Source organism: Suricata suricatta, chromosome X (genome assembly GCF_006229205.1).
Source record: "Suricata suricatta isolate VVHF042 chromosome X, meerkat_22Aug2017_6uvM2_HiC, whole genome shotgun sequence".
NCBI lineage: Eukaryota > Metazoa > Chordata > Mammalia > Carnivora > Herpestidae > Suricata > Suricata suricatta.
In genome coordinates this window covers 110,953,368-110,968,803 of record NC_043717.1, presented here as the reverse complement: position 1 = coordinate 110,968,803, position 15,436 = coordinate 110,953,368, and the positions used below count along the sequence as shown (strand labels likewise).

The 15,436-nt window shown below is 42.1% G+C and overlaps 1 protein-coding gene and 1 pseudogene across 1 annotated transcript; one reads left to right on the top strand and one right to left on the bottom strand.

The window, feature by feature from the left end:
- Window positions 1-1,109: 1,109 nt before the first annotated feature.
- LOC115283543 lies at window positions 1,110-4,625 on the bottom strand (annotated as a pseudogene).
- On the top strand, window positions 4,421-10,466 carry RAB39B (RAB39B, member RAS oncogene family). Its single transcript, XM_029931019.1, has 2 exons — window positions 4,421-4,838; window positions 7,598-10,466. Exons 1-2 carry the CDS (start codon window positions 4,624-4,626, stop codon window positions 8,022-8,024), a joined length of 642 nt encoding a protein of 213 aa, XP_029786879.1. The 5' UTR covers window positions 4,421-4,623; the 3' UTR covers window positions 8,025-10,466.
- The last annotated feature ends 4,970 nt before the right edge of the window (window positions 10,467-15,436 follow it).

The window sequence follows — 15,436 nt, the reverse complement described above, 5'->3', positions numbered from 1 at the left end:
CTTTTTAACACCAGTGGCCAGCTGGCAGACCACCCAGCCTCATGACCCTGCGGGGATGGGGGACCTTCAGTTCCTTTAGAACTTGGGTGGGGAGGTGGGGGGAGTGTGAGCATCGGAGCGCAGCAGGCAGGGCGGAGCGTCTGCTCACTCCTCCCCCGCCGCTGGGCTCCGTGAGGGTGGCTGAGAATGCGTGGGGTGGGGCCTAGGGCGCGAGCCTGCTCGGCTGGGGTTGAGAAGGAGTTGTAGGGGGAGGCTGTGGGGGGAGGCACTGCCACAAGCCACAGGCGCCACAGCTGGTACAAGTCACGACCTGCTGGAGGTACAGAATACACACCAGATTTCCAAAGCGTAGTACAAAAATATATCACACATTTCATTCATAATTATTTATATTGATTATAAATTGAGTCACTGATTATAAAGTTGATTATAGACTTGGATATATTTGGTCAAACAGAATGCATTAAAAAAATTTTAAAAGAGGAAGAAAAAGACAATCTGAGTAGACTCATAACAAGAGACTGAATTAATAATTAACGTACTACCCACAAAGAAAAGCACAGACCCAGATGACTTGAATTTTAGCAAACATTTAAAGAATTAAAACCAATTCTTCACAAACTATTCCAAATGATAGAAGAGGACGGGACACTTCCAAACTCATGTTTTGAGGCGAATATTAACCTGATACTAAAACCAGAGGAGGACATCACAATAAAAGAAAACTATAGACCAATAAATATTATGAACTTGGATGAAGAAATTCTCAACAAAATTCTAGCAAATCAAATCTAAAAACATATTTTAAAAATTATACACCATAATCAAGTAGGATTTACACCACGAATGCAAGTTTAACTCAACATCCAAAATTATAAACGGTTTTTTAACATTTATATACTTTGGAGAGAGAGAGAGAGAGGAGCAGGAGAGGGGAAGAGAGAGAGGGAAACACAGAACCTGAAGCCGGCTCCAGGCTCTGAGCTGCCAGTCAACTTGAATTCATGAACGGAACCTTGAGATCATGACCTGAGCTGAAGTCGGAAGCTTCACCGACTGAGCCATCCAGACGCCCCTACAGCACATTTTGAGTAAGTTAGTGCAAAGGCTCAGTGGGCCAACTGCTGGGGCACCAGCTAATGGGTTCCCCAACTAGGGCCTCTCTGGGCCTCACCTCTGTGCTACAGAACCAGATGATGGCAGTATTGTCATCTTCACAGATGCAGCACAATTTGCTTGCTGGTGATAGGACCGAAGTAGGGTCTTCTTTGGTGCCTGAACCTGCCTGGGGGCCAGCATATTGCATGGGTCCCCTCTGTGCAGCCATCACGACCTCCCTCTCCAGCCCAGTCACCTGCTCATGTCTGTAGGAACACGGCCTCCAGATGTGTTGGAGCGCAGCAGGGTGACTCCATTGGGACTGTGGGCCCTGAGGGCCTGTGCAGCCAGTACTCCAACTCCACGAAGTAATCTTGAAGCTATCATGCCCACTGCAGACACCCTCTGTTGTATTTTTATACACTTGCAATGAAACAATCTGGAAATGAAATTAAGACAACAACTTCATTCACAGTAGCACCAAAAAAAATAAAATACCTAGGTATAACTTAACCAAAGAAGTGTTAAGAGTTGTAAACTGAAAACTGAAAAAAAAGTGTTAAAGTAAATTTTGAAAGACCTAAATATGTAGAAAGATATTCTATGTTCAAGCATTAGGTGATTTAATTTAACTTAATTTTGTTAAGATGAAATTGATCTATAAATCAATATCCCAATCAATATCCCAGCTGCCTTAGTTGCAGAAAAATATAAGTCGCTCTTAAAATTCATAAGGAATTAAAAGAGGCCCCAAATAACCAAAACAATCTTGGAAAAGAACACAGGAAGAGGACTCATACATCCTGATTTCAAAACTTACTATAAAGCTACAACGATCAAGACAATGTGTAACTGGCATAATACGAGATATGTTATAAACCAACGAAATAAAATCAAGAGTCCAGGAATAAACCCACAGTCTATGGTCAACTGGTTTTCCACAACGGTGCCAAAATCAATGGGAAAGGAATAATCTCCCCCCAACAAAAAGTGCTTGAAGTTGGACCCCTAGCTCACAGCATATATAAAAAATATATAAAAAATCTACTCAAAACAGAGCATAGACGTAAATGTATGAGTTAAAATCTTGGAAGAAAGCATAGGAGTGAATCTTCATGACCTTGGATTTGGCAAAGTACTCTTAGATATGGCCCCAGAAGCATAAGCAACAAAACAGCAAAAAAATTCTATTTCATCAAAATTTAAAACTTTGTGCTTCAAAGGAATACCCTAAAGAAAGTGCAAAATGCAGTACACAGAATGGAAGAAATATTTACAAATCATGTATCTGACAAAGTGCTTGTACCTAGAATATATAAAGAACGCTTACAGCTCAATAATAAAAAGAGAAATAATCCAGTTTAAAAATGGGAAAAAGATGGGGCACCTGGGTGGCTCAGTCGGGTAAGCGGCCAACTCCTCATTTTGGCTCAGGTCATGATCTCACAGTTTGTGAGATCCAGCCCCGTGCTTAGGATTCTCTCTCTCTCTCTCTCTCTCTCTCTCTCTCTGCCCCTCCCCTGCTGGCTCTCTCTCTCAAAATGAACTTTAAAAAAATTTTTTAAATAAAAATAAAAATGGGAAAAGGATCTGAGTATATATTTCTTCAAGGAAGATATACAAATGGCCAATAGGAATGCAAAAATATGCACATTGTCATATTAGTCCTCAGGGAAAGGCAAATCAAAATCATAAGAAGCTACCACTTCACACCCACTAGCATGTCTAGAATCAAAAAGTCAGAAACTAACAAGTGTTGGAAAGAAATGGAGAAACGAGGCCCCTCAGGCATTGCAGCCACTATGGAAAACAGTCTGGCATTTCCCTGAAGGAGTCAACATTCAGTCACCATTGAACTCAGAAATTCTACTCCTGGGTTTAAACCCAAGAGTTCAAAGCATGTGTTCAAACATTTGTAGGCAAATGTTCATAGAAGCATTATTTATAATAGCCAAAATGTGGAAACAACCCAAATGCCTATCAATTGAGAAATAAACAAAATGTGGTATATCCACATGGTGGAATATTAGTGATAAAAATGAATGTGGATAAACCTCTAAAACATGTTAAGTGAAAGAAGCTGGTTATAAGGAAATCTATAGAGAGAAAGTAGGTTAGTGGTTGCCAGGGGCCAGGAGGGAAGGATGAAAGAGGGATGATTTGTTTTTGAGGTGATGAAAATATTTTGTTTTTTGTTTTTTGTTTTTTAGTGCTTACTTATTTATTTTGAGAGAGAGTGTGTGCACAAGTGGGGGAGGGCCAGAGTGAGGGAGAGAGAGAGAGAATCCCAATAAGCCTCCATGGGAAGCCTGATCCCACAACCATGAGATCATGACCTCAGCTGAAATCAAGAGTCAGCTGCTTAACCAACTGAGCCACCCAGGCGCCCCTGAAAATATTTTAGAATTGACTGTGGTGATGGTGGTACAAGTTTGTGACTAGACGAAAAAGCATTGGATTGTACACTTCAAATGAGCCAATTGTATGGTATGTGAATTATGTATCGGTAAAGCTGTTTTTAATTCAGTAAGGCAATGAATGATAAGGGATTACAGTTTTTTAAAAAAGAACAAAGGATTTGAAGAGGCAGCTCCCAGAGGAGGAAATGCAAATGGTTGATGCATAAGAAATGGTATTGACCTCATTAGTAGTCAGGGAAATGTAAAATAAAACAATGATCACCTTTTTATTTAACTACATCAGACTGGCAAGAATTCAGAAAGAATATAACATGATGCTTGGAAAAAAGGCGAAGAAATGGTCTTTTCACACATTGCTAAGTAGAATTTAAATTAGTAAATGTTTTTGCAAAGTATAATGTCCATATGCATTACATTTAAAATACTCATACTCTTCCACTTCGTCTTCCCCTTTGAAAGACTCAATGTCATCGAAATAAAGGATGTGTGCCTAAGAATCATTATTGCAGCATTGTCACGGCAAAAGAAAAATGAGTTGGTAGTAACATCTAAGATTCTTTATTAATTGCAAAGAGCAAATGTCAGGGTAATGAATGGTCCCTATCTTGGGGGAGGAGGGGGGGTCAGATAATGATGGACATATCTTTCGTGTACATCCTTGCATTGTTTTGTTAGTTTTAGTGAAAAGGTATGACTTTTGCTTTTTGGCGATCGAGAGAAAAATTAATTAAGAGGAGGTAGGTGGAGGAATTAGAAAGGAAAGGAAGGAGTTGTTTTCGCGGCTCTTTCTGTGTGCGCTCCTTTTACAGATAGTGCGGCAGCCCCGGGCGCCGCGTCTACGCGCGGGATTACAGTAACTCGGTTGTCAGTGATGAGTCAGAGTGCGTGGTGCTGATGCTGCTGCCATTTCATCACCTCTGCGAGCGCAGCATCCATCCCTCGCTCTCCCTGCGCCTGGGCCTACCTCGCCTTGGGCTCCCAGGCCAGCGATGCGCTCGCGGCCGCTCTAGATCCGGACCAAGCGACGCGCTCCGAGGCCTCGGCTGGGCGCCCCTCTCGCCGCCCACGGCCGGCCCGGGCCGAGGAGACCCGCTGATCTCCGGCCATGGAGGCCATCTGGCTATACCAGTTCCGGCTCATTGTCATCGGGGATTCCACGGTGGGCAAGTCCTGTCTGATTCGCCGCTTCACCGAGGGCCGCTTTGCGCAGGTTTCGGACCCCACTGTGGGGGTGGATTTTTTCTCCCGTCTGGTGGAGATCGAGCCAGGAAAACGCATCAAGCTCCAGATCTGGGATACCGCGGGTCAAGAGAGGTTCAGGTGGGAGCGCAGCCCGGGCCGAGAGCAGTGGGAGGGTCTTCGGGGCTTGCACAACCCCTGGGGAATGAGGACTTCCTGGTCCTGGTCGCGGCCCCTTAGGGACGATACCGAGCATCTGGGGATTTCTGCTGAAGCCCACCTTCAGCTACCTGGGAGTTCAGTGCAGGGAAAGAAGCGCCCTGGCAGGGAAGGCCGGTCAATGATACGTATTACTTGCACCACAATTCCACCGATGTGCCCCTTGGTGGCTAACAAACTAACTGGAATTGATCACTGTAATTTATCCATCTCAGTCCTTATGCTACATACTTTCAAAAATGTTCCCAGGTCAACCTAAGATAACTGACGGATATAGATGGGTGGTACATAGAGACAGCTACGTATAGACCTAGATACAGACACGGAGATATAGAGAAACACACACATAATTCCATGAAATAGATACTGATTATTGATTCCTTCTTGCCACCAGCACACATTCAGTGATCATCCACTGCATGCCAGACGCTGGGCTTGTTTCTGGGGAAACAGCCCAAGGAAACACACAGAGGATGACTTGTAAACAAAACAGACACAGGCCCTTCCCTCTTGGAACTTCTGTGCTGGCAGAGTGGGAGGAGATACATAAGCAGCAATTACATGAGAGTGTCCTGTTCATATTTGTATGCTCCCTCCCTACTATAACGCTTTGCGTATAATGAGTAATCAACAAACAGGTGTAATTTTCTCTTACAACCCTTTGTTTTTCCTTTGTAGTATGTATCATCTGTAATTATATGTGTGAACACAGAGAAGGCTACCTGGAGAAGATGAGGCCGTGATGAGTAGAACTAGCCCAGCAGAGACAGGAAAAGCCCAGGGAGAGAAAAGAGCCTGTAAAAAGACAAGTGAGAAAGAGCAGTGTACACAGAAAACTTTGAGAGAAAAATGTGAGCTAAAGTCACAGAAAGCAGCAGGCACTGGACCAAAAGGACTCAGTAGTGCTTATTAATTTTCAAATGTGTTTATAAATATTTGTTCACTTATCTATCAAACACTAATTGAGCACAGAAAACACTGGTTAGGTAGTCCAAGAAGAGTAGAGAGAAGAGTTCACCACAAACTTAACTTGTCTCCACCACCGCCCCCAACTTCCGCACAGCACACAGTGCCAAACGTCCTCACACAGGTTCACTTTGAATTTGTTAGTTCATTTCTCATATTGTCAATGAAGAAAGGTGTCTTTTATATGTTTATTGCAATCTCTGTATGAACAGCCTTTTCATATCCACTGCTTATTATTTACTGGGTGATATTGATTTGTAAGAGTTCTTTATAGATTATCAATCCTTTTCTGTCATGTACGTTTGTAAAATATTTTCCTAGTTTGTCATTTGTCTCTTAACTTTAAGAAAAACGTTTTGATGTATGGAAGGTTTTAATTTTTACGTAGCCTCATGTGTTTGGAAAGGGCTTTGTTACCTTCCAAATACCCACAGACCATTAATATAAATCATGTCTTTCAGCATCTGGACAGGGATCTACAGCTTGCTCATTGATTTCCTAAACCAAGTTGTTCACAAATGAAAACCTTGTTCACGGTGAATTTTCTGATTACACCTACCATTCTCCATGAGTCTTTACACATAAGGGAATCAGAAATGCTTTCTGTCTCCAAGGCTGATTTGCTTGGTTGAACTCATTTGTAACATTTGTCCTTATCATCATCTAGCTTGGACTTTAATTCCCTGGACGATGTTTGTTCTCTTATCACTGGGCCATTTGTCCTAAGCTTTAAGCTGTTGAGTCACTCATTGTTTATCTTTTTTTTTTTACCCAAGGAGACAGAAAACCTAAAAATAGACATAGATCAAAAGCACAGTAGTCTCAAGCAAGTGACTGTGGAGGCAAAAATCATTCGACACCCTCTAAGAAGCTACAATATGCTCTAAGCAAAGTACCATAACATATTTCAAGTCAAGAAGTTAAAATATAGGCAGTTTCTTTTGTTGAAGAAGCACAGCACATGTATAATAGGTTTTAGAAATATTCTAATTACATTGCTTTAAATAAATTATGTCACTTTATGGGGATATTTTGGCTCTTTAGGCAGCTTTTCACAGCGGTAGCTCCCGAATCAGCCTCTCTGAAGTGTGTCAGGACCTATGGAGACCATTCTTCTTTTTCCCATTCCCACATGGCCTAGAAAATGAAGAAAGCAAAATGTGTTTCTCCTCAGAGAAGAGATGGAGGACCCCTCTTAGAGTAAAACCATGGTAACAATAACAGATGCACGCGGCAGGGAGGCGCGGGAAGAATGGAACGCACCGCAGTGCACCTCTGCCGACTATCATAAGTTCATTTGTCATCTTTTCAGGTCCGGTTGCAACTACTACAACTTGTAATGAGGTCTCCAGGTCAGAGAACACTTTAGCACTCGTTATTTCATTTTGCCTCATATTAACCTGTGGCTTAGGTATCCCATTTTGCCAGGGTGGGAGAGCGAGCTGTGGTCCCACCTGAATTGAGGGAAAATGCCTGTGAGGCCAAAAGCATTCATTTCTAGAAAATGCCATTCAAAGTTTTGCCCGATTGAAAATCTGTGTATTATTATTACAGAATGACATCTGCATTCCATTCTTTAAAAAAAAAAAAAAGAAAATCATTTTTATAAAAGAACTATGTCCACCACCAGACACGCTAGGATGCACGATCTGAATTCACTGAAGGACAGGAGTTTGGACGTGGCCTTTATTCTTTACTTTTTTCTTGTGTTTTAGATCCATCACTCGCGCCTACTACAGGAACTCAGTAGGTGGCCTTCTCTTATTTGACATTACCAACCGCAGGTCCTTCCAGAATGTCCATGAGTGGTTAGAAGAGACCAAAGTACACGTTCAGCCCTACCAAATTGTATTTGTTCTGGTGGGTCACAAGTGTGACCTGGATACACAGAGGCAAGTGACTCGCCACGAGGCAGAGAAACTGGCTGCTGCGTACGGCATGAAGTACATTGAAACATCAGCCCGAGATGCCATTAACGTGGAGAAAGCCTTCACAGACCTGACGAGAGACATCTATGAGCTGGTTAAAAGGGGGGATATTACAATCCAGGAGGGATGGGAAGGGGTGAAGAGTGGATTTGTACCAAATGTGGTTCACTCTTCAGAAGAGGTTGTCAAGTCAGAGAGGAGATGTCTGTGCTAGTCAGCCCTTTTATTTCCCAAACATGCTCTCCCACCTGAACTTAAAAGCGATCAAAATGAAGAGAATCTTGCGTGACTGAAGAGAACTCAACCTCCATTTTGCATACAAGTGAGCCTCCTTCTCCAGGGGTCTCGGACAGGCCTTTGGTGAGGGGCGGGAGGGGTGGATGTGGGAGCCTGGGTGCTGGGACCGAGGGGCTCATTCCGGGCACTGTTTGTGGCCCATTGGGAGCAGTGGCTGCTCCATGCGCCCTCTGTGGACCACATGTCAACGGGCTGAGGTTTGGGAAGCTGGGCCCCGGAAAAATACACCCACAGACAGGACAGCTATTTCTTGGTGTTTCAGCTCATTCATAGATCATAAACATAAATGTGTAAAGGGGGGTAAAGTATCACATTGGAAACAATAAGCAAAACTAAAAAAGACTATGAGATCAACTTAATCAGTGAGAATATCCCACACGGAGTGTGTGCGCAGGGGTTGGTGAAAAGGTACCAATTAGCTTTCAAACAGCTCGTGTGTAAAATGAGGGGCACGGACCAGCTATTTACTAAGACCCTTTTGAGGCCTGTTGTAAAAAAAAAAAAGCTGTGTATATGAAAAGAGAAGTCCCTATACATAGTTTTTTTAGTCACATTCCAGAAAACGCACACCCTTGTGATAGAATAACCAACTGTGTGAAAGAAACTGCAGATTCCTATCTAAGTAGAAAAAAGGGGCCCCGCAACCTGGGGTTTCCCCGCAGACGCAGCCAAGGCCTGAAAGCACACAAGCTTCGGGTCCCTTTGGTTGGTGGCGGCAACGGTTCAGGGCCTGGCTCTGCCAAGAGCCCTGAGGCAACATTTGCTCCGCAAGTGGCCCCCCCCCGCCCCGCCCATTAACAGCAGGCCTCTAAGGTTTCTCCCCCATTTTACAGAAGAGTAAACTAAGAAGCAGGAGGCTCCTCACTCGGTCAAGGTGAAAGTCTCCTGACTCCTAGTTCTCGTTCCACCGCACCAGCTTGTCCCTGCTGTCCAATGAATGGCCTGTTATTAATTTGTTCGCTTTGGAAGAGATATGACTGTAAATAAATGATCTCTACACGCTAGGGTGTTTCCTTCTTGCTTACGACTCAGCTGCCATCGTGAGGGCGCCCGGGCATGAAATGAAGGTCAGGCCGATTCAGGTATTCCTGACAAGCGGGCTTTAGACGAGTGAGTACTTGCACAACTATAAGACGTTAAAACCGCGTGGGCCACGTGTGTCCTTATCACCGAGACACAGTGGACGTGTTAGCACAAGAACCAAGTGCAGCGATGGGAGTGGGATGGGGGTAAACACTCACCTCACAATGACCTTGGCCACCTGTTGCCATATACTACGCTGGGTTCTTGTCTACCCTAGAGTCAGGTCCTAATTCTCAGGTAAACAGATGTCTAACTGCGTCAGAAAACTGAAATGGTTGGCTTAAGGTTCCGTTACCTTCTCAAAGAGAGGTCATGCTTTAAATTATTTTTCAGACTGTAGCCAGCTGAGCTAGGCAAAAGCCATACTTTTCACAGTAAGAAAACAATTCTGAATCGTCAGGTTTCTCATATCCATTGTGACAGGAAAGCCTGACAGTGGTAAATTGCTTTGAATGTGACTGAATCTGAAAGTTCGAGAATTTGCTTCGGCCACAAAGAAGAAGCCAAATAACGAGAATTATGGCCACGAATGCCTTGGACCAACCTGCGGCATCAACCACACGTGACCCCCCCCCCCCTCTTCTACATTCGTTTCACTCGACCTGGCCTGGGCGGTGTGAGTAGGCTGCCAGCATTGTGGTTTTAGAAGGCAAATAAAAGATGGTGAACGGGATTTACACAGAGTTTCATCAACTATTATGTTTAGTTATATTAAGAAGATTCTGAAAACAAGAGTATCCAGTGGATAAATGAGTGTTTTCAGTGGATTCTGTCAGTTCAAACAAAAGGATAGAAATAAAACTTCATGGTTTTCTTGTCTAAAAGACATTCTATGTATACTTTTTCCATTCCTTGCATTTTTAAAGGCAGGTTTGAAAATACTCAGCATAGGATCCAGCAAAGGTGGCTGAGCTTAATCGCTTAAACAAGCTCTAGAAACTTTAAAAATCATTTTAGTAGAATTCAGTGCTGTTGTCACTGCAATAAGTGGGTTTTAGAAACGGAGTGTGAAAAAATCAGGTGTCAATACGATACTAAGGATAAAGCTTTAGAAGCTATTTTACTACATAGGTAAAGAAAAGATCAACTAACTTGTAACAAAGACTACAACTGCATGTTGGATTGGATTGTCTCATATTCCAGAATAAAATGTACTGTATCCTCTTTCTCGCTTTGTTGTGCACTGTAATGAAATGTGGAAAAATGTTTTCTTTAACTGTATGTGAATGAGAATTTGCTTGTATTTAGTAAAATGGTTGATTATGTGACTGTGAAATTCCAAGTGTGTGTTGTAAGCTATTTCCAGAGTCTGTCACCATGGTGGTAACCGTTGTAGGTTATCAGTTACATATGACGCATACTATGCAAAGCAGTCTTCACTGGCATCTCAAAGCCAGAACGAGAATATGATTTTTGAAAGTTATATAATCGTCATGTTGAAAGTCACAAAGACCTCACTACTGTCTGAGAATCTGCTGACACCAGGTAGCTGTTTACAACTATTGTCATTTGTCATCCTTGGAAATCTTTTCCGCAGGCTGAATTGCCTCAGCTGTTTTGAATTCTACTCTATGACATCGTTTTGTGTCAGGATCACTTGGAGTGTGGGGTCCAGATTGGAACGCAATCGTTCCGAACACGCCTGCAGCTGATGGTGCATATTTAGGGGAGGGGGAAAGGGGAAGGATGTTTGCTTCTGAGTCTGAGCATAGGAACGCTGAATTATGCACAGCGTTACCATTTTTATAGTCATGAGTGAATGAGTGAGGAAGGAACGTAGAAAGGAAAAACCAACAATGCAACAGCATTTAATATAGTTAATATTCCTTTCTCCTTAAAACACTCCTTATAACTCCAGGACCTGATCATCTTTTCTTTGCTTAATTCCTTTTGTGACCTTATTAAGTCCCATGGCTGTAAATACCACATTAAAAGCCAATGAGACCTGAATTTATATCTCCAGCTTGTCTCTTTCCCATGGGCTCCAGACCTTTATAAACAGCTGCCTACCCAGCATATCAATTTGAATATCCCAAGCCAAGCTCCTAATCTTCCTCCGCAAACGTGTTCTTCCCATAACCTTTCCTTCCTCAGTAAATAGCAATTTTGTCCTTCTGTGTACTTTTGCCAAATACCTTTGAGTCATCCTTGACTCCTCTCTTTCAAAGTCCACATTGGATCTATCTGGTTATGCTGGTCTACCTTAAAAGGAGCCAGAATCAGACTCTTAGGGGAGATGTTGAAACCTTCAAATGCACCAAGCACATTCCCACCTCCGGGCCTTTGTACTTGCTCGTTACTCTCTGTGGAATTCTCTTTCCTGAGATAACTGTCTGGATTCCTCCTGCACTTCTATCAAGTTCTGAAACCAACAGCCTCCAAAATCTGCAAGCAGCTTCCTGATTGTAGAGAAGACGTAGCTCTGGAAGTCATCCCTGACAGCTCAACATAGACTGTAACTCCTTCGTCTTGCCTGGAGGACAACAGAGTTTGCGGTGTATAATAAAGGGCAAAGAAGCTGTGGAGGAGAAAATGGAAAACCCGGAGAGTGTAGTTTCACAGGAAGGAGTGGACAGCAGTGCTTCCAGAAAGATAATGACTACAGTATATCGATAAGATTCAAGGGAGCCAGAAGTCATGAGTTACCTTTGTCAGCACAGTGTCGGTGGAATGATGTCTGCCTACACCAGGCCCCTTAAGGAGCTGTTCTCAGTTCTGTTGGGAGTCCAAGTCTTCCCTTTTCTTTTTTTCCGGTTCTTTTCCTTGCTCTCCACGCTCTCCTCTCCCTGACAATCTTACCTTTGCTCACCGCTTCAGTTGTTGTTTTGGTATTGAGGACTCCCCAACGGAGGACTCCAGCCCATTCTTCTGAGCATCATACCAATACAGCCAACTTGCCCACTGAGCGCATGGACAGATTCCTCACACTCAACATATCCAGTATGAAATCAGCCTCTGTGAGAATGTGTTCCTTCTCACCAGTCTTTCTCATCTCTGTAAATTACACCACTCACGACACATCTCCTTGTTCAACATAGAAACTTAGCAGGTGTCCCTCATTCATCACTTCTCCCCACTTCCTGTATCAGATTTATCACCAAGCATCTCCACTGCTATCACCTTTGTCCAGGATACTATCAACTCTTTCCTGAACTACTTTGGTATCATCGTAAATGGTAACCTTCCTTTCTGTTCTTATTCCCAAGATACATTCTCAATAACAGCCAGAGTGGTCTTTTCAAAACAGAAAACAGATCAAGTCATCCTCCTGCTTACTACCCATCAGTGATTTTTCATCACATTTAGAACAAAATCCAAATAAACCTTACATTTCTTAACATGGCTACGAGGCTTTGCAAGATCTGGCCTCTGCCTACTTCCCCAGTTGTAAGTTCCACAAATGTAAGAACAAGAATTCATCTCGTTCACCATTGTTTCTGCAACATGTAACATACACGTATGCTTGAATATCCAATAAATATTTGAATGAATGGTTGTTTTATTCCCCTATTGTAATCCAATGACCTTCACTATTCACTTCAGTAAAATACACACATGGCCCTATCCTGAAGCATGACCAAATTTTTCTTTTATTTTGAGAGACAAAGGGAGCACGAGAGCAAGCATAAGTGGAGGAGGAGCAGAGAGAAGGACAGAGAGAATCCCAAGCAGGCTCTGGGCCATTGGCGCAGAGCAGGACGCAGGGCTTGATCTCATGATGGAGATCATGACCTGAGCCACAATCAAGAGTTGGTGGCCTAACTGACTGAGCCATCCGGGGGCCCCATGATATAATTTTCTACAGCCTCTGAAACCCGATTACAGGTTCTGGCTGTCTACTCTGTTTCATGAACTCTATTTTCAACTTCTCCAGGACGGTTAGGCAATCAACAACTGCCCATTGCCAGTCTATCAATGCACCCTTTGACTCTGTTTCCCTCCCTCTTTCTCCTGGCTCTTGTGGTGTCTGCCAGCTGCATTCAGTCCGTCAGTTCCTAAAGAAAATGATTGTTAAAAGTTTGGTCTATTTCCTTCTAGACGTTTTATTTATTTATTTATTTTTCAAAATGTTATTTACATAGTGGGTAAGAGTATGGACTTCAGAGTAAGACCAACATGGGTTCAATGATAATATTTAACTCATAGAATTGTGAGGATGAAATGAAATAATCCATATAAAGTTCTTAGCACTTGGTAAATGTCACATAGTAAACATACTCAGGAAATGTTTGGGGGTTTACACCTAAAGGAAGCTTTTTCATAAATTGTATTCTGTAGCACACACTGTGCTGTTACTGTTTGCACACATACAGTATAGTTTTTGTAAATACATGAGAGCAGAATTTGTTGGTTTTCTGCTTATTATTGTATCTCTACAGTCAATCAGTGCCTGATATCTATTTGTTCAATGTGATCAGGAAAAAAGGTCACTGACATAGTGAAGATGACAGACACAGAAGAAATCTGGGTTTTTGATGATGCCATTGAGCTACAGATTTAACTACCCTTAGAGCCACTCTATCTTAAGATTCTTTATTACATGAAATAATACATCCCTTTTTAGTTTATGCCATTTTTTTCCAACTTGGAGCTGAACGTCTCCTGATGCAATAGCATTATACAGCAGGTTAATTCTCATTGCTGCTTTAAAGAAGGGATACATATATTTGCGTATTTCACCAACTGTGTCATGTCAAAATCGTAAGTGGAATTTATGAATCAGAGAATATACACATGTAACATTCTGATGTAATTAAGCACACTGTTCTCTAGAACGCTTTTACTGAATGCCCGTGAGCAGTGCGTGATAAGCTCTATAGTGAATATTATTGTCAATCTTTTAACTCTTTGCAAACTGAGAGGTGAATAATATACATTTTGTAATTTGCATATATCTGGTTAATTGGTTTTCTGTCACTTTCAACTGAAAACAGTAGTAATAATAACGTGCTGGCTTTTTTTCCTTATTAATTAAAAAGATTTCCTTACATAGGGAAATAAATTCTTTATCTACCACATATGTTATTCTATATTTTTCATGTTTTTCTTTCAACTTTATTTATGGTGTTTGGTAATATAGAAATAAGTCTTCAATATTTAATAAATAATAATATCATTATTAAATAATTTAGCAATAAATAATATTTTATTATTTAATCGTTATTTTACATGGAAGTAGTTGTTTCAGAGTTGGGAAACTGGGTGGTTGGGGAACAAGGTACAAAGAAAACTTAATGTGTATCAGATATTTTATAATTTTTATTTTTATACCATGTACCATATATATGTATATACATGCTATATATATACAGACACACACACATATATATATAGCCTGTTCTCTTGATGCTTTATGGTGTTAGTATTAGTTTTAGATAGGCCTTCTCCACCCAATTTCCACGGTTTGTGGGTTCGAGCCCTGTGTCAGGCTCTGTGCTGACCGCTCAGAGCCTGGAGCCTGCTTCAGATTCTCATTCTCTCTGCCCATCCCCTGCTCATGCGGTCTCTCTCTCTGTATCTCAAAAATAAACATTAAAAATATTTCAAAAACAGAAGTAATAATTCTCACTTCCTTTCTAGTGTTTATACTTCATTTCTTGTCTTTTCACACTGACTAGAACCTAGATTAAAATGATGAATAACAACAGTGATGGTGGGCATCTTTGTCTTGTTCCTGCTATTATCTGCTTCTAGCATTTTAATTTTAAATTACTTTGGTTAGGTTACAGAACTTTTCACATTATTATTTACTAAGAGCTTTTTACAACCATTAGGGACAACAGATCTCCACGTGACCTAACAATTTAGTTTGGGGTGACCTCGCAGAAGAAAAGAACCTCCAAACAATTTAGATTTGGACTTACCAGTCAAAAGTACAACATTGCTTATGGATCCAAAAGTTTTGATCCATGCTGTACGTACTCTACATGGACCCTGCAAGGGGTTTCCTTTTGGGGGTGGATGGTTGTTTTCTCAACATTTAGTGCAGGGCTATGATGTTGGGGCCCCTCCAGCCAAAAAGCCTGCAGAGGTGATTCCACTGTGACGGCAAAGCCTCCAGGGGAGCGTATGTAATCGCAAAGTCCCTAGCTTTGTCTAGGAAGGCGCTATCCTGGATAACGGTTGGCCCTCCCCCCATTTGAGGATCAGGACAAAAAGAGCATAGGTCCTGGGAGACTGGGGTACAGTGCTATGTGGTCTTCGGGACCCGGCTTCCCCCTACTTGGAAATGTGTGCGCTTGACTG

Bases quoted from the DNA above. Each gene is read 5' to 3' on its own strand.
- RAB39B (XM_029931019.1), top strand. From the start codon at position 4,624: ATGGAGGCCATCTGGCTATACCAGTTCCGGCTCATTGTCATCGGGGAT. The intron at 4,839-7,597 runs GTGGGAGCGCAG...CTTGTGTTTTAG, and splicing joins GCGGGTCAAGAGAGGTTCAG to ATCCATCACTCGCGCCTACT.